Raw genomic sequence first — 27,977 nt, 5'->3', positions numbered from 1 at the left:
TATTCACATGTTTTGGAGCATCATCGACAGCAGAGCACATGACACACTCAGAGAGAGAGAGAGAGAGAGGGTGAAGAGAGAGAGTGAGGGTGAAGTGAGTGAGTGACTGAGTGAGTGAGCGAGTGAGCGAGTGAAGCTGCCTGGTAACCACGAGGCTTCACTCCTGCTCTAATCGATCTGTTACTCACTGAGAGACTCAGAGCAATTATGAGCAATCAGAGAGAGAAGAGGAGGATGAGGAGGGAGAGAGAGGAGGAAGAAATAAAAAAAATACAAAATAAAAGCATGAATCTGATACAGTCCAGACTCCCATCATGCATCAGAAGGACACACACACACACACACACACACACACAGCTAATTGGCTAATGTGCAGCACTGCTAAAGATGCTCATTTGTCAACATCAGTGTGTGTGTGTGTGTGTGTGTCGTCATGGCGATGGTGAACACAGCTCTCATTAAAGAGTTAATTACCTGCTGTGGAAATGTGTGTCACCTTTGGCTGATGAGGTCATCGTCAGCGCAGAGACGAGCTCACGCTGTCAAAATAAAATCATAGAATAATAATAATAACAATAATTCAATAAAGTCACTTTATTTAAGTGTTTTGATGGATTTAAATGAAGACGTGAAAAATGTCAAAATAAATGAAAGAAAAACAGAAATATAAGTGATTTAATGCTTGATCATTTGTTGACTTAATATTATGACATGAATGTTTTGTTTGTCTTAAAAAATTACAACAAATTCATGTTCAAAGAGAGTTCATCCTCTCATCAGCTGCTGAATCCCAGTGAGTGAGTGAATAACCAGAGTAAACGTGATCACAACAACAACAATAATAAACATAAAAGTAACAATAATGGTGGTAATTGACTCCTTGTTTGTTTTCTGATCCCTCTTCACACGACTCATTTTGGCCTAATGGTGCGTTTAATCTCCCTCTTTCCTCCCTCTTTCCTCCCTCTCTCTCTCTCCATCTCTGCTGCCTCCTCCTCCTTTTGTCTGAAATGGAGCGTGCGACTCGCTAAATGGACATAATCGAGGCTCCATTTTGCATCTAAGAGGGTCATTTGCCAACTCTTTGAAAACATAATTCCCATAATGGCATAACAGAGCAGCGTTTCTATTGTTATTCTGTTTGTGGTGAATTCTAACTCAACACACACACACACACACAGAAAGTCCATTTAGCAGTTTAAAGGGTTGAAAAAAAGAGAAAAAGAAAAATAATCACGATGTCTAAAGGTTAAAATAATAAGTGAAGCATCTTCATAAGCGTAAACATGTTCATTTTTGGGTTAAACTTGTTTTTTCTGATGTTAAAAATGATCATACAACAGTATAAAGTGACAGCACCTGATCTCCAACCTTCATTTGAATGATAAGAGAACATTTAAATATTTTAATTCAAACCTTCTCCTGTGGGCAAATGTGAGAGCGACTGCTTCTCCAACACCGAGCAGAAAAGGTTTTAATCCTTTCATTACTGACTCAATCGACACCAAATCAAATCAACACCGTGTGAATCTGCATTGAATTGATTATTATCGTTACTATTCGTTTATTTCATCTTTTCAGAAATACTTTAATGATTGTTTTCATCAATGATCAAGTTATTTTCATGGTTGTCATGGAAATGGCAGAAAAACACATTGTTTGGTTTGACTAAAAAGCCCTAAATCTATATTCAGTGTATTATTATTATTAGAAAAGACAAATAAAGCAGAATATTTTCACACCGTAAAAGCAGAAACAAACAAACCGTGGGCAAAAATGCAGGAGAAAAGACTTATTCTCTGTTGTTGAATTGCATTGAACGGATTATTTAAATTCCAACGACTGTTAATCTGCAAAAAACAACAACAAGGGTAAGAATAAATGAAGGTCTTTTTTTATTTGTATCATATCAATGTTTTTACTTTTAGTTTTCAGGTGAATCCTGCAGCGACGTGTGTGAATAACTGTGAACGTAATCAGGTTTGGTCCCGAGTTTAGCCTCAATCTCACCTGCTCTCTCTGTGTGTGTGTGTGTGTGTGTGTGTGTGGATTGTAAAGTCATTATCTGTGGGAGCTCTTGTTAAATCCACTCCCTTAATGAAGAACAGGTGAGGTGAATAGAAAATGACTCTAAAGCCCCGACGATTCCACACTGATGAATTTAAATTAACTTTGCACTGACTCTTAATCACTTCACTGAAATCGTGCGGCTGCATTCCAACTCTCTGCACTCGTTCATTTCAAATTTAACCGACTGTGCAAATATATTATGAGCCGCGACCGGAAATTAATCAGCCGGCGAAATAACGAGGCGCGAACGAGTGTGTCGTCGTCTGCACAGAGACACGAGCTGAACGTGAGTGGACACGGTGATAAACACGAGGAAAAGATGATAAACACACGAGGAAAAGACGATAAACACACGAGGAAAAGACGATAAAAACACGAGGGAAAGACGATAAAAACATGAAGAGACGATAAAAACACACAAATGACCTCAGTGAACGTAGCTAGCAACTGTTGCTAACAAAGCGGTTAATTAACAATTCTAAAGATGAATTTATAGGATATTCCCTTTCTTAATGTAAATAAACTTTAACACAAATCATTTGAAAAAGCTTCCTGTTGTCTGTGTGAATATTATTACATTGTTAGCCACTCTAGCTAGCTACAGTGGCTAACAATGCCATTACTCAGCACATATGTGCAAAATACTGAGCTTATTTTGAAAGATTAGCTTACAGCATATTCCTTTTATTATTTTGTTTCCATGTTAAAGAGCATTGTCTGATTATATTCATGTTTACATTAAAACTGACCTTTAATTTGACGAATGAATCATTTGAAAAGCTTCCTGTTAGCATAAATGGACATATACTGTAGCTACAGTGGCTAACAAAGCAGTTACATCAGCACCAGTATGAAACATACTGACATTGTGATGAGTTGCTTATGGGATATTCATGTAGTCATCTTACTTATATGTTAAAGAGCACTCTCTGATTATATTCATGTTTACATTAAAACTGACCTTTAATTTGATGAATGAAACATTTGAAAAGCTTCCTGTTAGCATAAATGGACATATACTGTAGCTACAGTGGCTAACAAAGCAGTTACATCAGCACCAGTATGAGAAATGCTGACATTGTGATGAGTTGCTTATGGGATATTCATGTAGTCATCTTACTTACATGTTAAAGAGCATTCTCTGAATATGAAACACTGACACTGACCTTTCATTTGACGAATGAATCATTTGAAAAGCTTTAGCTTTGAGCTTAAGACGTTAGCTAACTATAGTCTTTTTAGACCATTGACTGAATATAAGTTATATTTGTTTACATTAAAATAAAGAAATATTGAAGGAGTAAAAAACCTCTATGACCCTTTGACCTGAATCATTTTGTAAAACCTAGATGTTAGCTAGCTACAGTGGCTAACAAAGCAGTTAAATCAGCAACAACATGATAAAAACACTGACCTTATTCTGAAGATTTGCTCATCACACACATTTTAATATTAAAGAGCTTTGTCTGAAGGTGTTTCATCTTAGTTTAGATTAAAACTGGAGGGAAAATAACCGTTGGCATGTCTCTAGCATGTTATTTTGACACTTGTAATGCTAATTTTGCTCTCGCCGCACCAACAAGACGACAAATAACCTTTAATTTTACATTAATTATTAAAAACAAAGCTTCCTGTTGTCAGCGTGGATGTAAATACAGACGTTAGCGTAGCAGATTAGCTACTACACACAGTTGAAGAGAATGAGGAGGGAAACATGTTTGTAAGGTTTTCATTCTTAGTGAAATCTTTACTGTAGCAGCAAACGCACACAACAACGTACAGATGTAACATCAGGACTTATTATAGCAGCAGCAGCAGCAGACACGAGGCGTTCAGGGACACCTCGTTCGTATACCGTTGTGTGTGGACACAGTGAAAAGGCTACGATCTCTTTCGCCTCCTCAAAATAAATCATAAAACTTTAAATAGAAAATAAATCTCTCTGTCGCACTGGATCATCTATTATTGCAGAGAATGTCTTTGCGTCCCGGCGTCAAACACAGGACACAATCATTTACATAACCTCGTTAAATTAATCACTTCTATCACAAAAACAATTAGTGGAAAAAAAAAAAAAAAAAAAAAACACCCCGAAGTCAACGGCAAAATAAAAACCAGCAACAATTAAAAACTTTAAGATTGAAAAGAACAAAAGCTGGGCTCAATAAATGTCTTCAAAGGCAACGTCGCAGTAACACTGTGGTGTCAGACGAGCACAGACTGTCCACCAGTTCATCACCAATAAGGCATCAATAACGACTGATCATCACGATTGATCTCACGCTTCCTGATTGATTGACAGACGCATGTCTGAGTCCACGTTGCAGTGAAGCATAGAAACACAGGTTAACACTGGTTCATAAGTACTTGAGTGTTCGAGAATGGAAAAGTGCAGCTTTAAAGGGTCAGAGGTCAGATTCTGGGAGAACACCTTTTTGTCTTGAGACAACTTTCTGTGCGTGGAAGTGGAAGTTTGAAGTCGCTCGCTCTCCCACTCACTCTCCCACACCAAAGTCCAGGTAGAAAACCAACGATTTTAGCTCGCAGGGACGCAGGAGCTGCTGGTCGACTGCTGCCTCGTGTGGTCACTTTGTGTCACTGAGGTCAATCTGAACAAAGGCTTTCAAACTTTAAAGTCACAAAATAAAACATTTGAACTTGGTGACGGAGGCAGCGGTGACGTTAAATCGCTGATTTTCTCTATGGGCTTTGGTGCGGGAGAGTGAGCGGTTTACAGAGTGGGAAAAGTCTGTGTTACAGTGACTTAAAGTGGTGAACATTATCCTGTAAACATCACAGATTTAACCTGGATTAGAGATTATCAGGTGAGCCTGATTCTCCTGTTCGTACCTGCTTCATGTCTCAAACGACGACACTTGAAAAACTGAACTTTTACCCTAAAGGATGATAATGACGTGTTTTCTTAATCCTACGTTAATCCTCGACTAAACGACTGAAGTTAAAAACCAAAAAGACAAATGCTGTAGTGTGTTTGTCCTCGTGTAGTTTAGCAGCATTTAAACGACCGTATTTCCTGATGATAAATAAAAACTTTATCATTTCCATGTCTTCAAAACACCTGTATGTGACCAGACTGTTAATCCCAGTTAATCCCAGTTCTAACCTGAACGTTTTCTGACTCACAACTCGACAAACTCTTCCCTCATGTCCACTGTACCTCCTCTGACGTCCGTCTGTCCACTCTGGACGTCAAAGAGTGAGAGATTTCTGTCTCGTGCAAATCTTCGTGCAGGCGTCTCACTTCGGCCATTTTGTCTCCCCGTGAAAGAAAATGTCGGTCGTAGAGGAGACGCTGCTAGAATCCTTCGTCATAATCTGCATCAGAGCCGTAATCTGAGGGTGAGACACACAGAGAGGACAGTTTGTGGATGAACATTGATGAATGAGGTGCAGGTGTGAGCAGCTGAGATCAGGACAGTGACAGAGACGGAGCTTTAATCTCAGCTCAGTCACAGAGTCAGTCTGGAGTCTCTTCTTTAATGAATCCGTGGCTCCGGGTCACTCACTCATTCATTCACTCACTCACTCAGTCACTCCTGCAGAGCTTTAATGAGCCGTCACTCGCTCATGTTACATTTCTCCACTTTCACATCTGCGGCTGTTAAAACTTGTGACAATAAAACATCAACGTTCTGAGCTTCTGCTTAATTGAATCCTGTCAGGAAAGCCTGGGCCTGAGAGGTCAAAGGTCTATTCGTGTAAAGTTGTTCTCTGACCGTTGCTTCCCAGCAGCTCCATGGCACTGACACAGGTCTCCTCTTCCTCGTCCTCTTCCTCCTCAGCTGCGTCGTCATAGACGACCGGCCCGCTCTCGACCACCACGCCAATGTCGGGGTTTCCCACAGGCACTGGCAGGGGGTTGTGGGCGGCGGCCTGGTCAAACGGGAAATATCGCACGTCGTTTAAAGTGAAAATATAAAAACAAACCCTTTAAAGTTTACATTACATCTCATTTCTGCAGCGTACGGCGTTTACACGAAGGGTCAGAGGTTAATCTGAGCCTCGGGGGCGGCTTCACGTCACATGACAGATGAAGGGGTGAGTGTGAGGGCAGAGCTGTAATCAGAGCAGCGTTACTTTGCATTTCACCCCGCGAACATCGTCTCAGTGGAGCTGTCAAACGTTCAGCGTGTGAACGCCGCGGGGCGGCGCCAGGTGACTGTGTGTGTGTGTGTGTGTGTGTGTGTGCGTGTGTGCGCGTGTGTGCGCGCACGTTTTCCAGGAGCATGATGGGAAACAGAAACTGAGGAGGAGAACAGAACTGTCACAGCTACAGTTTCTATTACACACACACACACACACACACACACACACACACACACACACACACACACACACACACACACACACACACACACACACACACACACACACACACACACACACACACACACACACACACACACACACACACACACACACACACACACACACACACACACACCTACAGACACACTCTCTGCCGAGGACACACATCTGCTGTTTGTGATTGGTTGGACTGTCAAATAATGAGCCGTTCTCTATACCCAGCAACAGACTGACTGCCAAATAGTGAGCCGTTCTATGCGTCCACCAAGAAGCTGCTTGCTAAATACTGACATATTGGACAAAGGACGTTGAAGACAGAGCTGCCAGGCAGGAGGACAAGAGGAAGACCACAGAGAAGGTTCATGGACGCTGTGAAGGACGACATGAGGACAAGATGGAGGCAGAAGTGATGAAAGTGAGCTCTGACTGTCACACACAGAGGTCACAGAGGTCAAACAGCTGTGTTTTTAATCCTGTGATGAAGACAGTTCCTCACTGGAAAACGGTCTCAGGTCGACGTGAACGACATTTCAATCACGATTTCATTCACTGGAGGCAAAGAAACACTGACACAGGGACAGTTTGTGTTCTTACTGACAACATATCTAAATAATAAGTAAAAGAAATGGAACATTTTTCTTCCTTCATCATCTCGACTGTCACACACTCACACACACACACACAGTGACCGAGACAAAAGCAGGATGTTATCACCTCCCCGTCAGTCGGGGATAATTACGGAGCTGGAGGAGAAGCGTTTCCGCAGCAACAGTCTGCTGGTGTTTCCCCCGCTGAGGACGTTCATCTCTGCTCCCTCGTCGTTTCCTAACACCTTCATGTCTCCTCTCGCCCCGTTTCTCCAACAACATTAAAAAGTGTCTCCTCGCGTCCTCGCGCTCTGTCCTTCAGTGAAATCTCTGCTCAACCAAGAGCGCGAGGACGAGAATAGGTTTCTCTGAAGAGAAGACGGAGAGAAACGCTTTCTTCACAGTTGTCATTTCCCTCCACATGTTCTCAGACACTGTTTCCTAACATGTCTTCAGTGTGAAGAGGAGAAACTCTGACACTTTCAGCCGTGCTGTCCCTAACTACACCAGACTGCTGTTAAATACTGACATTTTAGATGCAGATTAACAGGGATTTTGACGTCTTTTTAACTTTAATCTACAGTTGATTGTGTGCGAGGACCTGACTTTGGCGATGGTCAGTCTGTGACTGTCACAGCGAGCGTCTGCAGTTCAAAGCTTCTCTCTCTCTCATGACCTCTTCACCTCTATCACGTCTCTGAACTCCCACGTCCAGCGGCGACATCGCCGTCTGCCGCCACGGCAGCCCGGCTCTCACACTGGACAGTGCAACAAGTGAGAGGAGAGGAGGGTCAAAGGTCGGGCAGAGAACAGCTGGACTCGTCTGTGACTTCTTCTTCTTCTTTTTCTCTGTTTCGTATAAAAACTCCTCATTTCCTCCCTCGGCACGTTTTGAAAAATGGTGCAGAGTAATTGCTGGATCAGTGACGAGGGCAAAGGAAACTGAGACACACACACACAGGCGCGCACACACACACACACACGCACGCACACAGGCGCACACGCACACACACACACACACACACACACACACTCTCGCTCTTTTCAATCTGTCACTGTAATGAAATGGCAACATTATGTAACGACCTCAGCCAATGGCGGAGGCCGTTTGCCTCCAGTTCCCAGGGGGAGTGGGGGGGGGGGACACAGGGTTGCTAAGTAACAAGGCCTTGTTGACCCGGCCCCTTGTGGCAGTGTTTTCGTCCTGGTTGACAGAGCCTGAGCTCCCCGAGCGCAGTTCATTCAGAGCTGCCAACAGCACATGATGGAGAGGGAGGAGGAGGAGGAGGAGGAGGAGGAGGAGAGACGGAGGGATGGCAAGGAATGTGGAGGAAGGAGGAGAAACAGAATGAGGAGGAGAGGAGAGAAGCCAAACTGTCGTTGGTTTCCTCAAATTGTGGTGAAATGAATAATAATCTGTCACCTGTGAATTAAGGTTTTCACTCAATTCATTAATAAAAATCCACAACCTTCTGATTCACATTATTAATAAATGTTTGTCTCTTATTGTGTCAAAAATAAAACATTTGAAATTTAACACGCGTCACATTTTTATTCACGTGTCTACAGACGAGGCTTTAATCTGCAGCTACGACGTCAATCTCACATGGAAACTGTGGAAGTTTAAGTCAAATAATTCAGTTTGTTTATAAATCAGTGCAGGGGAGGGTGGGGGCGTGGTGTTTATAAAAGCGGGAGGAGTCAACGAGCCCCGCACTGACTGGAGACGTTGACGCAAGTGGAAACGAAGAAAGACGGAATGTGAACGCAGTAGCTGGTGTTTGACCAGAGGGGGCAGCAGATATCAAATAAACTGTATATTACTGTTTATTCTTGAGAAAGCTGAACGTCAGACTCCTGCAAATCTACCTGGGATTGAATTTAGAGTCAAGTTAAGACACAAAAGTGTGCCGCTGTGAATCTGCAGCTCCGGTGGTGAGCGGCCACAGGAGCTCTGCGCTGCAGCGCCGTAAAGAAACGACCTCTGGAAGAGCTTTTAACGACAGTTTTATGTTAAAGTTTTAAGGCCGTATTTATTTTAAGACCCTGTCAGATTTATTTTCGGGGCCAGCAGAGAACCCAGAGGGAGGAGGAAGAGAGAGAGGAGGAGGAGGAGGAGGAGGAGGTAATAAGGGAAGGGCAAACAAAGACAGAGTGAGCTTCACCTCTCACACGGCCGGAGTGGAGATTTATTTCTCCTCATTTGCTCTGCGGGACGTTTTCAGAGAGCGATGGAGGAATCAGACTCTGTCTGCAGCTTTTATTTTCTCTTTCTGTCACAGTTTCATTACGTTCACACAGAACAAAAACCTCTCCTGATACAAACACAGTACCGCACGATTAAAATCCCATAAATAAACACTCCACTCTTCTTCTTCGCCACATTAAATTTATGACTCATTAAGACCTTTTTAATACCACACACAATTAAATTTAACGTCTGTGTAACGGCCAGACCAGAAAAGAGTGACAGGAAGCGAACGCTCATCTCGGAGCTGGGGATTGAACCGTGGTGTACCACAAGGCTCCGCTTTAGGCCCCCCCCACTTTTTTTTTTTTTTATATTTACATGCTGCGTCTCGGAGATGTCAACAAGAGACACGACATCGTAGCGACATCGATGCTATGCTGACGACTCACAGCTGTACACGACTGTCTCCCATGAAGACCAAAGACTGGTTGATGCCCTTATTTTGAAAATATGAACAGTATTTTAGACATTAAATCCAGGACAACTGAGACTTTTGTGCAGCTCAACCAGGACATTAATGTTTTTAATATTTACAAGCTGCCTCTGCTGCTGTGTCTGGATTGTGGAACAATCTTCCTCTGCATATTAAACACCGCTCATTATCTTAGTTAAAATGCATTTGGAAAAGACATTGGTTTTACCAGTTTTATTGTTTTTTTTGTGTTTTTATATTTTCTACAGTATTTTATTGTTTTATTGGTCCATTATGTTTCTAGATTTTATTTCTGATTTGCAGCTGTGGTTGTTTTCAAAGTGCTTTATCACATCTATTCTTTTTTCCGTCTCATCAAACTGTGAATATATTGCATATTTGTTTTGTTTTGTCCTGGAGTTACTTCTAATAAAGTTTGATATATTATCAATATCTAGCAACCGTAGTTGAGTGAGTGGGTGAGCGAGTGAGTGAGCAAGTGAGTGAGTGAGTGAGCGAGTGAGTGAGTGAGTGAGCTCACCTGCTCCATGGCCATCTTCTTTTTGGGCAGACCGGTGATGAATGGCTGTAACCTGCGACACAAGAGGCCGAAACACAATCAACACAAAGTGATCATATCATACAGTATGGTGAATATAGAAAATCCCAACTCTCTCAGAGAATGGTTTGAAAAAGACAACTGTTCCACTGAACACCAATGAATGCTTTAACAACGACAGAGGGAAATCTCCTGAAACTTTATCATCAGGTATCCCCAGTGTGCCTAATAAAGTGAACAACGTTTGTTTTCACTGCCAAACCAGAGCAGGAAACCAGTGGGGGGAAAGATTCTTGTAAGAACGGCTTCAGACTGGACTGTGGTGTACCACAGGGCTCCATTTTAGGCCCGACTATTTTTAATCTTTACATACTGCGACACATTTGTCATCAGGAGACACGACATCAGCGTAACATCCGAGGCTACGCTGACGACTCACAGACATGAAGACCCCGCCCTGGTTGATTCAAATCCTGGACCAAAGAGTTGATTTAAGGATACAACAGCACAAACCGCCGCACAGTACGCTCGGTGTTCAAGAGACTTTAAAAACGTGGTCCGAGCACAGAAACGTCCACGCATCAGCGCCACAGCAGGCTGAAGAACAACCCTTAATAATCACAGTGATTACCAGTGTTGCTGCCACAGAGTAACGACCTCTTTAATATAAATATACATATTCATTACACTCATTAAAGCAGGATTTACTGCTGAGGATTAGATGGCAAACTGTGAGTGACAGACACACGAGTCTGGCTCCATCTCTCTCATCGCTTCCTCGACAGTCGCACGGATAATCAGCGATCAGCGTTCCAGCCGTGGGAATTAACCTCTTTACCGGAGGCCCCGCCCACAAACAGACCCAACCCTCCCTCTCACCCCCCACCCCTCGTCCTGACACCGAGAATTAAAGCACGAAACTCTCCGGAGGTTTACAGTAAGATGTGTTCCACTCTCGCTGATAAGAGAGATTTTAATTAATCTGCTTTAACCAGAGGGGAGTGTGTGTGTGTGTGTGTGTGTGTGTGTGTGTGTGTGTGTGTGTGTGTGTGTGTGTGTGTGTCTCCTCTTCCTCAAAGCTCATTAGAAAAAAACTCTCAGGCAGACCCAACGAGTCGCTCCCCGCTGAGAGAGAGCGCAACTCAAGAGAGGGAACATGTGCTTGACTCGACCGACTCTCCTGAGGACTGACCCCGACATGAGGGAAGGACGGACGGAAGGAAGGAAGGAAGGAAGGAAGGAGGGGAGGGGTGGAGCACAAGGGTGGAAGGAAGGCAACAGGCAGCTGCGAGAGAACAGGTGACGAAGAAGAAAGGTAGAATGAGAGAAAGGGAACAAAAGAAGGCACATGGTGGGAGGGAGGGAGGAAGGAAGGAGAGAAGGGAGGCAGCAAGGACAGTGAAAAGTGAACAGGAAATGAGGGAAGAAGTGTTCGACCTACATGTAAACTGAATCACATGTGGATCAATAATCAATACAAGTCTCCATCACATCACAGCTATTCTTCTCAGGACTAAACAGACTAAACAAACCAGTTCCTCACAAATCAGGTTCTGCTTCCCCAGGACCAGGTTTTGGTCACCATGAGGACGACTGGTCCTGACAGGGTCAGTGTTTATGACAGAGAGAAAGAGTCCTAAAGAGACGACAAGTACAAACACACCAGTCACCAGTGGCTCATGACACTGGTGAAGCTGCACTATCTCACACACACACACTCAGTATATTCAGTGTGTGTGTGTGTGTGTGTGAGTCGTTCACAGCTGCTTCTCTCAGTCAAAAGCTCATCTTTGTTCACAGAAACCGTCTCCAAAAATATCTGCCTCTGTGTGTGTGTGTGTGTGTGTGTGTGATTGATCAGAGAGTGACGTCACTGAAGAGTCACGAGCGCGACGTCCGACACGAGAATCAAAGCCAACAACGATGAACTGTAGATTAAAGTTAAAAAGACTTAAAAACCCCTGAAACATGAACGCTAATCTGCGACATGTCTAAAATGAGTGTGGTGAAGTCACGACACAGTGACACAAGTGTACTTTTCAACATGAGAAACGTCAGACTGCAACAACATTTTCATTCTTAATGAAGCAACTTTGTGTCATTTGTTATTACATTTTCAAATTTCCTCAGAATGAGGAAAAAAAGGATCAAATATATGAACAAAAATAAAAAATAACGTATTATTATAATATCGATATCGTCCACTAGCTGCACTACACCAATATATTAATATTATATTTTAATCTTTGTTAATATATTTGGCCCAAACTGTGATCATTTTCCTTTTAGACCTTTTGTTTTTAAGTACATTTTAGTTATTACTCATTTAACAGAAAATACTACTTAAAGGTCATGTGACTGAATCTGAAGATTTAAAAAGACAAATTACTCTTTAATATTATAATAACGTGTTCATTTATTATTATAATAATAATAATAATAATAATAATAATCCTAAATATGCTGCGATGTTTTCAGAGTTCTAATCTCTGCGTCTGACAGCAGTGATTAATCTCTGCTCACCAGGAAAGAGCCTTGGAAGTCACTGACAGAGGTCAGGGGTCAAACGGCCGTCAACAGCGCCGCGGGGGAGCCGTGGCGGCAGACGTTCTCGTCTCCTTGGCAACCGTTGACAGCAGCGGGGAGTGGCTCCCGCCGCCCCCGCGGAGCTTGACGTGTAAATCAGTGGGCGGAGGCAAACAATGAGGAAACACGCAGGGTTCTCATAAAAGGACGGGTCCACCCCCGTGTACGCGTACATGGTACGACCTGCCTCTAACACACACATGTATATCATGAGGTCAAATGTATGATTGATCACTAACTCACCAGTATGCTAATGAGGAAATGGAAGAATAAATAACTTTCATTGCGTAATGCATGAAAACTTTTACGCGACAACATTCAGACAAAATGACATGGGATGTGATCATTTGGAGCCTGGAATCTTTGTGAGTATTACATTTTTTTTTAGTTTATCCGATAATTCAAGAACAGGCTTCACTTCCGATCAGTTTCACGATTTTTCTCGATTTTCCACAACATTCACACAAAAATATTCCCACTTCCACGCAGGAATTTTGATTAAAAAAAATCAACTCTACATATCAAAACCCTGTGTTTTCAATTCCGATAATTTTCACGATTTTCTCCTCAATTTTGGCTTCAAAATCCACACAAATGTATTTTCAAGTCTCCTGGATCTCTGAAAGACACTCACACAGCGACAACAAACACTTTCATTTTCATCTCACGCTTCGCCGTTCGTCCTCACAGACGTTACGACGTCTGAACCCGAGCACGTGTTTACGACAAACATCCGACAACTACACGACACAAAACTCAACTCTATATTCTGTCAATTATTCCCCGCCTCCTTTCTGTCTGTCTGTGTCCTCTCATCTGTCTCACTCACTCTCTCTCTCTGTCTCACTCTCTCAGTCAATGCTGAGCTTAGCCGCTCGTTGCTAATCAGCTTACTGCCAATGAGACTAAGCCTGAGCTGAAAAGACGATTGAGGGGAGGCCGTTTAGCCACTGGCTGACAACTGGCAGCAGTATCTCCTGAGGAGAGGAGAGGAGAGGAGAGGAGAGGAGGAGTTAAAATATAGAAATGAAACTAATAAATCATCTGTGGTCCTAACATGAGAGTGGAGATAAAGGAGTTGGAGCCTCAGTGTTTCTCACAGTTAAGACTTTTTGAAGACGTTCACGCCTCATGAGGCCATGAACTACAACAACACCATGCACTCCTTTATACTGTCAACATTTTTGCTTTGCTGGCTGAGCTTTTTTTTCCCTTCTTCTTCTTCTTTTCTTCTTCTTTTTTTTTTTTACTGTGGCTAAGCTGCGGATGAGAACTGGGATGTTTTCCAAATGGCCCAGTTTAAGAGTTCGCCTTGAAATTCCAGTCCTGGCTGTTCCATTAGTTACAGTGTGAGAACAAAGACTCTGAGCCGCTGAGGAGTGTTTGGATGGAAGAGGCTGCGCAGGGAAAACTGCTGCTGCTGCTGCTGCTACTACTGCTGCTGCTGCTACTGCTGAAGCTGCTAAAGCTGCTGAAGCTGCTGCTGCTGAAGCTGCTGCTGAAAATCTTCAGTAAAACAATATAAGATACCAGAAGACATCTATTTGTATAAATATTAAGTCCATATTAAAGTATTACAGTGGAATATTTAGATTTTCCACAACATTTCACAAAATAAATGTGATATTTTTCTTAAATTTTCAACAAAAAGTACATGCAAGTGTTTTGCCTATGAGCCGTAACTCTCGTGCACGGAACACCTCACCAGGGAGGCGTCCAGGAGGCACCTCACTGGAGGAGCAGCAGATCCCGGATGACCGAGCTTCTCGCGCTATTTCTAAGGCCTGTATCTGCGTTCTCGCTATTTCAGTCACGCGTGATGTGTTTCCATTCCAGAAAAAAAGTGATAATATAATTGAGTGAATTCCAGTCACAAGGAAACTTTGCATCTGTAAACACAGCTACTGCTACTGCACGCCCTGCTGCCGGTCCTGGACCAGGACTCTCTGGCATATAAGACATGAATAATAATAATAATAATAAAATGAGCGACGCTGAAACACAAAGAAAAAACAACTGTTGCTCCAGTCGTTCCTCAAACACTCACATTTTCCAGAACCAAGCTTTGAATTTCAATGGAAACATGAGCCACGCACATCATGTCATGTCATGTTATGTGTGTGTGTGTGAGTGAGGGGGTGAGGAGGGGGAGATCGGGACTGGTAGCACCCATGACCCCCACCCACCCTCTGTTTGCATGACTGCCAACATCCACCAGCATCCAACGGCTCGTTGGTCACTGTTTGCAAGGGGGGAGGAGGGAGGAGGGAGGAGGAGGGGGTTTACAGGAGGATCAGAGGCTTAAAGGGAGGGGCTGCAAACCACAGACAAATTACACACCCTCCCCTAACACAGCTGGTCACATAACAAGGAAAAACATCCTCTGCAATCGAGTGTGTCGGGCAGGAAAATGTGACACGAGCCGCACAGTCCGACCTCCACTTTCCCCCCCGCGTGTGCGTAAAAAAAAACAGCTAAAGATTTTTAAAAAATACAGAAATAAGTGACTTTTTTTGTGCACCTGCCTCTGACGGCCTGAAGGAAAACAAAAAACTCTGGCACAGTCGTGGAGAATAAAAGTAGTTTCAGTAAAAACATCTCTCTGTCTGTCTGTCTGTCTGTCTGTCTGTCCCTCTCTCTCTCTCTCAGAGTCTGGCTACGATTTACATTTCTGGAAAACCAACACTGACCAAAATGGCTGCCTCTGGCTTCCCTCCCACCAAGGAGAGAAGAGGAAAAAATGTAGTCAGGAATTCTTTTCTATTCTTTTCTTTTCTTTTCTTTTCTCCTGGAATTTAGACAAGTTTATAAAAAAAAAGAAGGAGAAAGAAAAGATGAAGGAGTGGAGAAGTGCATGGAGGGGAAAAAAAACATCACTGGAGGGCAATTATCTGGGCTATTTCTGGAAGGCTTCTTTTCCACGCTGCAGCAGGGATGGAGGGAACAGGGAGGGTCTGTTTGGCAGCAGAGGGAGGTGGAGAGAGAGGAGGAAGGGAAGGAGGGAGGAGAGAGAGGAGAGAGAGGAGGGAGGGAGTGCATGGGACGTCTGAACCTGAAAACTGTCCGGTACAGTGAGTCCAGAGAGGCTGAGAGTGAGAGGGAAAACAGAGAGAGGGAGGGATGAGGGTGACATTGAAAGACAAGATAACGGAGGGAAAGAAGCCAAACACACACACACACACACAAACAGAGATGATGTCTATAGTCATGTGACAATGTGCATCACATTTTAGTTGCACTAAGACAATCATTCGGTTTTCTTAATGTCACGTAAACGCGATTTAGTCAGATTATGTCACGTAAACACGCTTTAGTCAGATTGTCACTTAAACACGTTTTAGTCAGATTATGTCACTTAAACACGTTTTAGTCATATTATGTCACGTACACACGCTTTAGTCAGATTATGTCACGGAAACACGCTTTAGTCAGATTATGTCACGTAAACGCGCTTTAGCCAGATTATGTCACATACACATGCTTTAGTCAGATTATGCTACGTAAACACGTTTTAGTCAGATTATGCTATGTAAACACGTTTTAGTCAGATTATGTCACGTAAACATGTTTTAGTCAGACTAAGACACTAATTTGGTTTTCTTAATGTCACGTAAACACGTCTTAGACTAAAACACTAATTTGGTTTTCTTAATGTCACTTAAACACGTCTTAGTCAGACTAAGATAATAATTTGGTTTTCTTAATGTCATGTAAACACGTTTTAGGCAGATTATGTCACGTAAACACGTCTTAGTTAGACTAAGACACTAATTTGGTTTTCTTAATGTCACTTAAACACGTCTTAGTCAGACTAAGATAATAATTTGGTTTTCTTAATGTCATGTAAACACGTTTTAGTCAAAACGGCATCTCCGTGCGTGTGGACGAACGTTAACTTGTCTGAGTGAAGTGAAGTGAACTCACGGCACGTTACGTTCAGTGCAGACACAAAAAGATGAAAGAGACAAAAACAGAAAGACAAGGAAGTCGTTAGTGAGACGCTGGAGGACATCTGCTGGTGCGGACGATACAAAACTGCCTGCAGGTTTAACGCTGGAGGCTTTTAACTGCGAGACACGGCGAGGATACGAAAAGTAGGTGAGACGATAGGGAGACAGAGACAGAGAGAGAGAGAGAGAGAGAGAGAGAGGGCGAGTAGGAAAACAAAAACAGGATGAGAAAGTGGGACGAAACAGACGGAAGAAAGTTTGTGGACAGAGGCTGTCACGGCGAGACGAGAGGAAAGTGGGAGGAAATGGAGGGGAAAGAACGCGGGGGAGACACGAGGAGACGCAGAGAGGAGGTGAGTGAAGGAGAGAGGAGAGGAGATTAACGTGACACAGAGGGAGAAGAGATGATTGGAGAGAGAGTGTTTTTGTCCTTAAACACAGGTGAAGGTCGACTCAACACAATACAACTGTGGAGGAACCAAAAGTGTCCAGTAAAAAAATAAATAAGATTTTGCAAGCCGTACGCTGTTCCACCTCCAAGAATAACAGTTTCACACAGCTGTTACTACGATGACTCCGCCCACGTTGAGGAGGAGCTATGAAGTCATGGAAAACAATACTTAAACCAAGCAGAGTGGAGCTGTGCCGTGCTACAACTGTTCAGTGGAACATTTGAAAACCAGATTGAAGATGCATTCAAGAAACGGCGTAAGTCTCACTAACTGCTGCTGCCACCACAAAGCTTAGGACCATTTTTCGGCTTCTTAAATGTGAATATTTTGTGTTTTCTTTTTAAATCGACTGATTCTAATGATTCAGTGTTTGTGTCGCGTGTAAAACCACGTCACGGCAGTTTCACGCAGCCGTTACTATGACGACTCTGTCCACGTTGAGTAGGAACTATGAAGTCATGGAAAAAACAATGCTATAAAAACAAAATAAATATAAACATGCAGCGGACCAGGACTGAGGAAACCCCGGTCTATGGGTCAGCGCATGTCATCCCTGCGGAGAGCTTCAGAAGAAGAGGAAAGTCAAACAGCAACAGAAGGAGGACGAGAACAAGAGAAGAGCTCCAGGCTGCTCCTCTGTATCCACCAGATCTCACCCCGGAGCGGAGCACTGGGAGCAGTGAGGAGCCTGGAGGAGGAGGAGGAGGAACCAGGAGAAGGAGGGGAGGCCGGAGCAGCACAATGCCTCAGTGTAGCCCCAGAGCGAGGCCTCCAGACAAGGCACAATGGCTGCTCTGTCAGCGGGCCGTCTCTCCTGAACCTCCACAGGCCTCAATAAGCAGCACAACAACCTTTTCAGGGGCCGAAGCAACGGTTCAGACGCACTGAAAGAGACCATTCTGCACTCAACCGTCGCTGCTTCACATTGGGTTTGGGTTGTTTTTGTCAGTGCCGCAGCAGAAGGGGAGATTATCATGGATGTTGTGGCTGGCTCCAGGCTGCAGGGCATGTTCTCGTCGCTAATGGCTGGAGGGGGACGAGACCGCAGGGGTCCACCGCTCTGTTTGTGCATTCAACGTGACAAAAGTGCAGAGTTCAGCCATTTTGGGGCGGATTTAATGGACGAGGAGGGAAGTTTTCATTCATTCATTCATTCATTCAGAGAGAAAGTGAGACATGAATGATTCAGAGCAGAGTTCTCCATCAATGATTCACTCACGAAAAGCAGGAGTGAGTTTTTAAAGACAATTCAGACCGAGAGAGAGAGAGGGGCGTCCATTCTTAAAAAAATGAAGCTCGTCTTCAAAGAGAGACCGGAGGACAACGTGAGACTGGAGATGCTCTTTCATTCACCGAGCAGGGGCGGCGGATTAGACGCTCCGGCAGCGAGCGGCCATTAGCCAACTGGAGCGTCTCAAATCCAGCGGGATTAACCTGACTTTCAGAAAACTGAATTATTATTATCTGTGTTTCCTGTTGGTTTACAGAGTTACTGCATCACAACTAAACTCTGATCTTATGTTTGTGAAGACACAAACATTCATATTTATACATATGAAATGATTTTAATCTTAGTCCTAAACCAGGTTTTAGTCTCTATAAGGACGACTGGTCCTGACAAGGTCAGTGTTTATGACAGAAACACACACGTGCTACATAAGTGCGACCTCTGACCTCCCTGTGGAGGAGAGCGAGCACAGAGGCCGTTTCCCCACAGAGATCAATAAAGTCTCACGTTACCGTTTTGTAAATGTGACGTGGGTTAATCTGTCATAATCTGTGTCGTCAATCATTGTGTCACTGTGTGTGTGTTTCTCTCACACTCTGAGTGTCAGAGGTCATTTGTTGTTGTTTTTTGCATCGTCATTTTCTCAGGTTGCTTTTTTAAATTTCCTAAAAAAAACACTTACTATATTTGTAGGTCTTCTTTTCTCCTTGTCAATTTTTGTATTTATGTTTTATTTTGTTTTTATTTTATTTCACTTGTTCTCAGGGAGTTTCTGTGTTTTGTTGCTGCTTCCTTTGCTCTTCTCTTAAGTCTTTATTATTATACTTGTGTATAAATAAAAGTCGACGACAGTTATTTTAATGAATACATTTTTTTTATACATGTTTCAAGCGTCTTCTGTCGAACATCTGATCACTTTGATTATTGTTTATTTTGTCTTATTTCTGTTTCTTCGTTATGCTTCCTTTCCATTTCTCTTACGTTTTTATTATATTTGTGTAAATTGTTCCCCTAGTTTTCTCTCATATATTTTGAAGTTATTTCAATGTTTGAATGTGTGCGTTTCAAGCTTCCGTCTTAATAATCACTTGAATTCTTTTCTTGTTCCATTTGTCTCATTTCTGATGAATAAATCTAAACGGTGGATTCTGAGCTTTATTAAACTGAATAATAAGATTTAACCCATGGACGACAGAGGAGCTGCCACACCAGAGTCGTTTCAGGAGGTCAAATCAGAGGAAGCAGAGGTCAAATCTCTTCATCTTAAATTACTATGAGGACAAAGTGATTTGATTGAAGCTTAAATAGACTGTGGAGTGTTTCATTAAAGCGGATTTCTGTCTCTATATGCTTTTTTCCATGACCTGTCTGTCTGTCTGTCTTTCTGGAGGAAAACAAGTGGCTCTGAAAACCAGGAGCGGATTCACACGACTCCTCTGTGGCTCTGAAACCAAACACAGGTTTTTATCTCAGGACTCGAGCAGGAGCAGCAAACTGCAACCAGATGAGACTCAAGCTGCACTAACCACACACACACACACACACACACACGCACACACGCACACACAGAGGACACTTTAGAGGGACGTATGTCCCCGTAATCACAGCTGCTTCTATAGGACTCCTATAAAGCTTCAAGATGAACTCAGAGGTTTAAAAAACAGAACCGGAGGAAACCAATCCAACACCAACCCCTCCTCCTCTTCCTCCTCCTCCTCCTCCTCCTCCTCCTCCTCCACCAAACAAACTGAAAAGATTTCCTCTGCACTGCTGAGAAACCCATTAAGTTCATGAGAAAGAGTCGCTGAGGATCAGGTTTCTTAAGAAAGCGTCCGCAGACAAATCCTAGAAGGAAAGAAGAAAATCCAGACGACAGAAGAAAACGCTGCGTCATCTTTACGGAGTAAGAACCCGCGTCATCACTCTGTCAGTGATCAAAGGAGGGTTCATACAGAGGCTTCACACTCATCTGGTCGTTAATCGCTGTCCGTTCTTAGGGTGAAAAACACATTTTCACGTTTTGTGTTCCCACTAGCCACGCAGCAGGGCTGTGAAACATGTGCGTTTGTCACATGAAAAGATGAAAACAAGGATTTCTTGCTTCTATTTTCAGGTATTTCTATCGCGATGTGTTGTGTTTGTAGCCGTTGTAGCACGACAACACGTTAGCTCCTCCTGCTAACCTGAAGCTGCTGCTTTAAGACGACGGGCGGGAAACTGTAGATGTATTTATTAAAAATAAAAAGACGACATCCTCACAGCAGCTGTCGTGACATGTGACATGTGTTTCCCCTTAACACATCATAACATGTTTCATTTAGTCAGAATATGCTGGAAACTCACTTAATTTAAGGATTAAAGATGGTTTTTTTGCATCAAAGTTGACTTTTCCCACCTTAAAATTCTTCATTTTATCCTCTGAGAAACATTGGTCTGAACATGTTGTTGTAATCTACAGACTGAGAATAAATAATCTCCAGATAACCTGTGACAACTGCCCTCTGACCTTGTGCAGAAATTAAGGGCGGGACTGTTTGTGTTAGTTTTTAGACAAAATAGTGAATATGATACAGCCACTGACCTTTTTCCCAGAGTGCTGAGCGGCGTGCTGAGGCTCAGCGGGGCTCGGGGCGAGCTGCGGTTGCGTCCCGTCAGTTTCACGGCGGACGCCTCTCTCTTGGGCGTGTCCGGCTGTCGCGCGGGACTGGAGCCCGGCTTGACGTTGAGGTCCTTGAGGACGTCGTAGTTGATCTTGGACGAGATCTTCTTCTGCTCCAGCATCTTCTCGATGGCCTCGTCGGCCGTGTTGGCTCTGATCGGCGGATGCTTCTTGGACGGACCTCGGGGCTGAAACCAACGTGAAGAGATTGAAGCGTTTTTAATGGAAGACACATCCCGGCTGCGGCTCCACTGGAAACCGGCCATTAGGAAGAGCTTACAGTCGGGCGAGCTCCACTAAACTTACTCCAGATCGACTCGGCAGATGCTCAGATGTTATCTGGAAATCATTTTTGGATCATTACGGTCCCGGAGGAGCGAAGGAGCAGCGAATGGTTTGAGACCACCAGACGAACACACGTTTGTGTAATCAAGTCTTTATCTCGATGATGTCAGCAGACCGGCTTCATCAGCCACACTCATTTATCCACGACCTCGGAGCACGGCACTTTCACACACTCCACATTTTTATTGCACTTCCATTTACGAGCCACAGAAGGCAACGCCGCCAAGCTTTGTCGCGCAGAGACGCAGCGATGGAGGGACGCGCCGCTGATTTGTTGACGTGCGTGTGTGTGCGTGTATGTGTGTGTGTGCGTGTGCGTGCGTGTGTGTGCGTGTGGTGACTGTTGTTGTTGTTGCTGCTGTCAGAAAAGCTCCACGTCTCATTACGTCTGTGTTTGACTGCAGTTTAAAGACGACGAGCAGATGTTCAGTCTGACACAGTCTGACACAGAGAGAGAGGAACAACAACTGTGATGAGACAAACTGATTCACTGGATTCACAGCAACTGACTGTCTCTCTGTCTGACTGTCAGTCTCTCTGTCTGTCTGTCTGACTGTCTCTCTGTCTGTCTGTCTGACTGTCTGTCTCTCTGTCTGTTGGTCTGTCTCTTTGACTGTCTGTCCTTCTGTCTGTCTCTCTGACTGTTTCTCTGTCTGTCTGTCAGTCTCTTTGACTGTCTGTCCTTCTGTCTGTCCGTCTAGTTGTTTGACTGTCAGTCTCTCTGACTGTCTGTCTCTCTGACTCTTGGTTTATCTGACTGTCTCTCTGACTGTCGGTCTCTCTGACTGTTTCTCTGTCTGTCTCTTTGACTGTCCGTCTCTCTGTCTAATTGTTTGACTGTCTGTCTCTCTGACTGTCGGTCTCTCTGTCTGTTGGTCTGTCTCTTTGACTGTCTGTCTGTCTGTCTGTTGTGAGTCTATGTGCTATATTTCCTGCTCACACACTCATGCGTCTGGTCTTTGGAGCAGTAATAAATAAGGACAGCAGGAGACGGTCAGTTTGTCAGTTAAAGCCACAGGAACATGTTTTGAAGATGAAATAAATAAATAGAATACGAGTGTGTGGAAGATAAGAACCTTTAGAGGAAAATGTCATTCTGTCCATTTGTGTATAAGTATAAATCGTGCTTATGAAGTGTTTGTCGTCTGTGTGTTGACTCTTATCTTTAGGTCTGTACAGCCTGCTCTTACCTTCCTCTCTTTGTAGATGCCCAGCTCCTTCTCCTTCGCTATCTTCGCCTCCTTTTCTGTGAACAGAAAACAGTGTGAACACACAAGCTCCCAGATAACGTCGTCTATAAAAAGCAGCGGAGTCGCAGCGGGTCAGCAGATAACCGCTGCTCCGTTCAGTTTAGAGGTTTAACTGTGTCTGATAAAACACCGGGAGCCTCTGAGCGTTAATGAAGGTTAAAACTGGGCCTGAACGAACCTTTCAGCTGTTTGAGGTAGTCCGAGTTCTCTGCCATCCACAGCGCCGTCTTCACCTTCACTTCTCCGTCGTCCAGCAGATACTGCGGAGGAGAAAATGAAAGAATCAACCGCGGAAAAACCTTCACGATGAAAGACGACCCGCTCCACCACTGAGCCGCCGGCTGTAGTCTGACGGAGACTAAGACAGGACATAGGACAAACTGGAATTATGGTCCATGTGGGTCTGACTCAGAAATCAGTTTCCTGTTGACATTTACGTCACAGAAAAACAAAGAGTGAAGGGTGAGACAACTGAGACGCACATGTCTCCTGTGGTCGTCGTGTTGTACGAAGAAAGACGCCACCGCCGTACGATGTTCACCAACAGTACTGCAGTTTATACGACGTCTCCTTCTACTTCAGGGTCAAGGACCAGGGAGGACATTTTGGTTTCGCGTGCAGAACAACAAGTCTGACTGGAGTCGTAATCGGACTATGAATCACATTAGTCCGACTAAGATTAACTCCATTTTAGTCGGACTAACGTGTTTACATTTGGTACATGCACAAAACACCAAGTCCGACTCTACTACGACTAAGTGTATACATGCAGGATTAATCGGACTATGAATCACATTATCCAGATACGTGTTAGTCCGACTAAGACTAAGTAGCATGACATTAAGAAAACTGATTTATTGTCTTCGTCGGACTAAAATCAGACTTCTAACATGAATGTAAACACACTGAGTGAACTCGATTTTTTTTTAAATGTATTTTGTATTGTGATCCGTTTTTGTTACATTTATAAATCATCTTCCTCTTATCAATACGTAACAAAACAAGTGCTTTTTATTTCTATTTCGAGTGACACGCCCCCCCGTCGCAATATTCAGCGACTTTATCGCACGATACCGTCATCGTCACATTTGTCATAATCCTACCAGCTCTATCTCCTTGTCATCGATGCCGCTCAGGTCCAGCTCCCCGCTGTCAGCGGCTCCATCTGTCACAGAGAGAGAAAACAGCGCAGACACATTTAAGAATGTGCTGTGATGCACATTTTACACGGCAGCTTCCTCGCCCTCGTCCCACAGGGTTCAACCAGGAAGCAGCAGGTCGACAGAAACACACCTCCCACTACATCCTGCTGCTGCTGCTGCTCCATCCAGGTTTCAAATCAGCAAATAAGATGCACTGCCACGCTCTGATAAGACGTTAATAAGCTTAACTCGCGCTCCGGCGGCTCTACCTTTAACACACTCTCTTTTCAATTATGACGAGGCCTCCTCGGTTATTTATTTCCCCCGCTTTATTTTTTTTTGAAAACACAGAAATGCTGAAAGTGCAGTCTGCGGCGATAAAAAGACCCGCGACACGATTTCCTGATTTCATAAGACAAAAGATGTTTTTACGTGCGGATAAAAGAAAGATGAGTTTAAATGAACAGACCCAGGTGTGATCTGGAGCGGACTGACTGTATTTGTTTATTTTATGTTTTACATCGTATTTTTGTTGTTATTGTTCACACAATTCTATGTTGTCGAGTCGTTTCTTGTCCTACGCAGCAGTTTGTGCTATCGGGAATAATTCCAACTGTTTTCTGAAAGATGAGATTATGTGGTTATTACGGTAATCTCACTCGTGCTGTTGCAGAAAGGAGTTGGAAAACGCCTGTTTTTGAACAATGAGATAAAAACTCAAACAAATGTTCCTTTAAATATATTTGATACTGTTCAAATTTCAAGTTTAACACGCAAAAGCTGGTGTTCATGTACAACCACACTGTTCATCATCATTTTAAATTGTTAATACACTACTTTTACATGCAGTAAATAGTACATAACTGCCAGATATTGAAGGTTATTGTGGGAAAAAGGGGCAAAAGCACTTAGTTACGGCATTTAGTTCCTTTTATGGTTAAAATAAGCAAAAAAAAAAAGTCCAGAGAGACATTTTGAGGTGTCATTTAAAGAGGTCTTAATAAACTGTTTTGGAAGAAACTTGTGAGAGTGAGCGAACGCGGCAAAGACGTAGAGAGTCCACGAGCGTCTGAACCTCTTCATCAAGAGAGGACAGGTGCAGAGAGGAGGAAGGACTTTGAGTTCAGTTAGCGGCTTCCTTTCAAGAAAAAAGAAAAGACCCACATGTGAATTTGGTAAAGGAAACCTAACTCAGCAGCTTTGACTCCTAAGACTAAGTCTTAAAAAGCTGGTGTGGAACAAACTTGTGAGAGAGAAAAGAGTTTAAACTTGTGTCCGTCTCCTGCCTCCAGTTGAAACTCCCAACAGCGCCGCGGCTTCAAAGCGAGAGCGATGGACGGAGTAGATGAGGAGGAGGAACCATGAGGTGGTGGGATAATCTAGTCAGGCTTTTGAGTTCAGTTAGCGGCTTCTTTGGAAGAAGAAAGAAAAAGAGGGGAAGACTCAGGTCAGCCGCTATCTGCCGGGCCCAGCCCTCTAAGAACTTCCTCTCCCTGAAGTGCGAGATAAGACGGGAGACGAGCGCTGGGAGAGATCGGCAGCGCCGCGAGGCAGAGAGGCAGCGAGACGGAGAGCTGATAACACCGGGTTAACCTCAGGGAAACCAGGAGGAGGAAGAGGAAGAGGAGGAGGGAGCAATTACTGCGTTCTTATTCGGCCGCGCCTTTGATTTATCTGCACTCGCTAATTTGATCAAAAAGCGTAAAATGGTTCCTGGTGAGCGTGTAGAAGAATGTGCAGAGTTTAGAAAGAGTTTCTGTCCTTTCAATGACCACACGTCCAAGCCAGGAGGAAGAGGAGGAGGAAGTCATGTGACTAAAGCTCAGTGGCTGGAAGGAAAACCTACTTTAACCCACGTGGTGAAACTGAAACCACATAATAGATCCAGTGTTTTCTACACGTAAAATAAGTCATTTTGTTTTTTAACTTCTTCTTTACGTGCTGAAAATTCAGAAACAATGACATTTTTTAACCCTGTGTCACAAAATGGCTCAACAGCGCCCTCTTAAGTTAGCCCTGAGAACCTGGATATGCTTGATATATACGCGTTATCAGGTCGATACGATCTTGGAACCACATTCTCAATCCAAAAACAAAGATGTGGACATTTTGTGGTCGTTTTTTTCACGAGTAAATCACGATTAAAAAAGCAGGAGGAGGAGGAAGTCATGTGACTAAAGCTCTGGGGCTTGATTGGGAAACCTACTTTAACCGATGTGATCAAGTGGTGAAACTACCTAATAGATCCAGTGTTTTACAAACGTAAAATAAGCAGTTTTATTTATTTATTAAGGCTCAAGAACAAGTGACACAAGGCTCCTTTTGTTATTTTAACTTCTTTACATGCACGAAAACTCTTTCACCATGACGGAAATTACAATTTTGAACCATACGTGCCACAAAACGGCTCAGATCCCGTTAGTCCTGTAAGAAACACCAACATCAGTCGACACCAATACCATCTTGGAACAATATTCTATATCTCACACTAAGTCGGACATGTTGTGGTCATTTTTAACAACAACACTTTACAAAGGGTTCCGTAATGATTCTGCTTTTATATACACAGAAAAAGAGTGGAAACGCCACATTACGGTGTGAGTCAGCTGCTCTGAGAAGGTGAAATGATGTATTTGTTGTGAACACTGGAAGCCTGACAATACACCAGGTAAGAAACGGAGAGGAAAAGGACGGCGTACGCGAGGAATCGTGTCACGTCTCTGCCTGCGAGCTGTGAACTCTATCGCTGTGTTTTCTCCTCTGCTTCACAGTCAGGTAACCTGACTCCAGATTCACCCCTTCACCCCTCACTGCACTGAGACTCGAGCAGCAGCAGCAGCAGCGGGAGTGTCTGATGTGGTCAGAAGAAGACGATGAATCACTTTAAAACCAAAGAAGAAGAGAAGAAAATAAAACGTTGCCCTGCAGGAGAAAACGTCACCAGGTGAGGGAGACGACCGTTTGAAGAAGGAGATTAAAAAAGAACAAAGATGGAGGAAGAGGAGGAGGAGTCATGACAGAGTAACTCTGGTGTAATTGTCCTCTTCTCTTCTGACCACAGAGAAACAACAAAAATGTTTTTCTTTCTCTTTTATTTAACACTTTATTTGTTTAATCTGTCTGTGGCTCTGAGCCTCACACCCACCACTTCCTGCTCAAGATTAAAAATACTTTCACAGCTTTCTTTTTTTTTGAAGTTGTTCCAAATTTCTATAAAACAGGAAACTGTGGATTTCTTTTTTACCCCAACAACAGGAAATACTGCATTTGTTTGTTGTGATTATTATTAAATCCACATGTCGACCAAACCAGTTTGTTTACAATCTCCACGTTTATACGTTTACATTTAGGAACAATTTAAGTCTAAAAACTTATACAGTACTTTCAAGTTTAAGTGTAAAATGGAATGAAAGAATACAAAAGTGAACCAATGATACAAATAATGTAAATAGCAGAGTTCTAGTTAGTGCATTTTAGCGTATCGGCCCGTTACGCAATAATTTGCGGCTGTCAACCATTACAGTCCTCAATTTAGTGATCCTCAACCAAGACGGTCCCCTCAACCATTACGGTCCTCAATTTAGTGATCCTCAACCAAGACGGTCCCCTCAACCATTACGGTCCTCAATTTAGTGATCCTCAACCAAGACGGTCCCCTCAACCATTACGGTCCTCAATTTAGTGATCCTCAACCAAAACGGTCCTCAATTTAGCTGTCCTTAATTTAGTTATCCACAACCAAGACGGTCCTCAATTTAGCAGTCCACAATTTAGCAGTCCTCAACCATTACGGTCCTCAATTTAGCAGTCCTCAACCATTACGGTCCTCAATTTAGCAGTCCTTAACCATTACGGTCCTCAATTTAGCAGTCCTCAACCATTACGGTCCTCAATTTAGCAGTCCTCAACCATTGCTGTCCTCAATTTCATGGTCCTCAACCATTACGGTCCTCAATTTAGCAGTCCTCAACCATTACGGTCCTAAATTTAGCAGTCCTCAACCATTACGGTCCTCAATTTAGCAGTCCTCAACCATTACAGTCCTCAATTTAGCAGTCCTCAACCATTACGGTCCTTAATTTAGCAGTCCTCAACAATTACGGTCCTGAATTTAGCAGTCCTCAACCATTACAGTCCTGAATTTAGCAGTCCTCAAC

General features: G+C 43.5%; 1 protein-coding gene across 1 annotated transcript in view; it reads right to left on the bottom strand.

Annotated features, from left to right (window-relative positions):
• Positions 1–3,720: 3,720 nt before the first annotated feature.
• LOC131444545 (transcription factor IIIB 90 kDa subunit-like) overlaps positions 3,721–27,977 on the bottom strand; it is a 63,238-nt gene continuing 38,981 nt past the window's right edge. Inside the window, exons 13-19 of the mRNA XM_058614986.1 lie at positions 23,782–23,843; positions 22,857–22,938; positions 22,619–22,674; positions 21,006–21,271; positions 10,191–10,242; positions 5,808–5,964; positions 3,721–5,424 (exon numbers count right to left, since the gene is read on the bottom strand). Coding sequence (XP_058470969.1) covers positions 5,387–5,424; positions 5,808–5,964; positions 10,191–10,242; positions 21,006–21,271; positions 22,619–22,674; positions 22,857–22,938; positions 23,782–23,843 — 713 coding nt within the window. The 3' untranslated portion in view covers positions 3,721–5,386. The remainder of the gene's footprint in view (positions 5,425–5,807; positions 5,965–10,190; positions 10,243–21,005; positions 21,272–22,618; positions 22,675–22,856; positions 22,939–23,781; positions 23,844–27,977) is intronic.

This window comes from Solea solea, chromosome 18 (assembly GCF_958295425.1).
Source record: "Solea solea chromosome 18, fSolSol10.1, whole genome shotgun sequence".
NCBI lineage: Eukaryota > Metazoa > Chordata > Actinopteri > Pleuronectiformes > Soleidae > Solea > Solea solea.
Note: the sequence above shows the minus strand (reverse complement) of the source record. Positions and strands in the feature narration are given on the sequence as shown.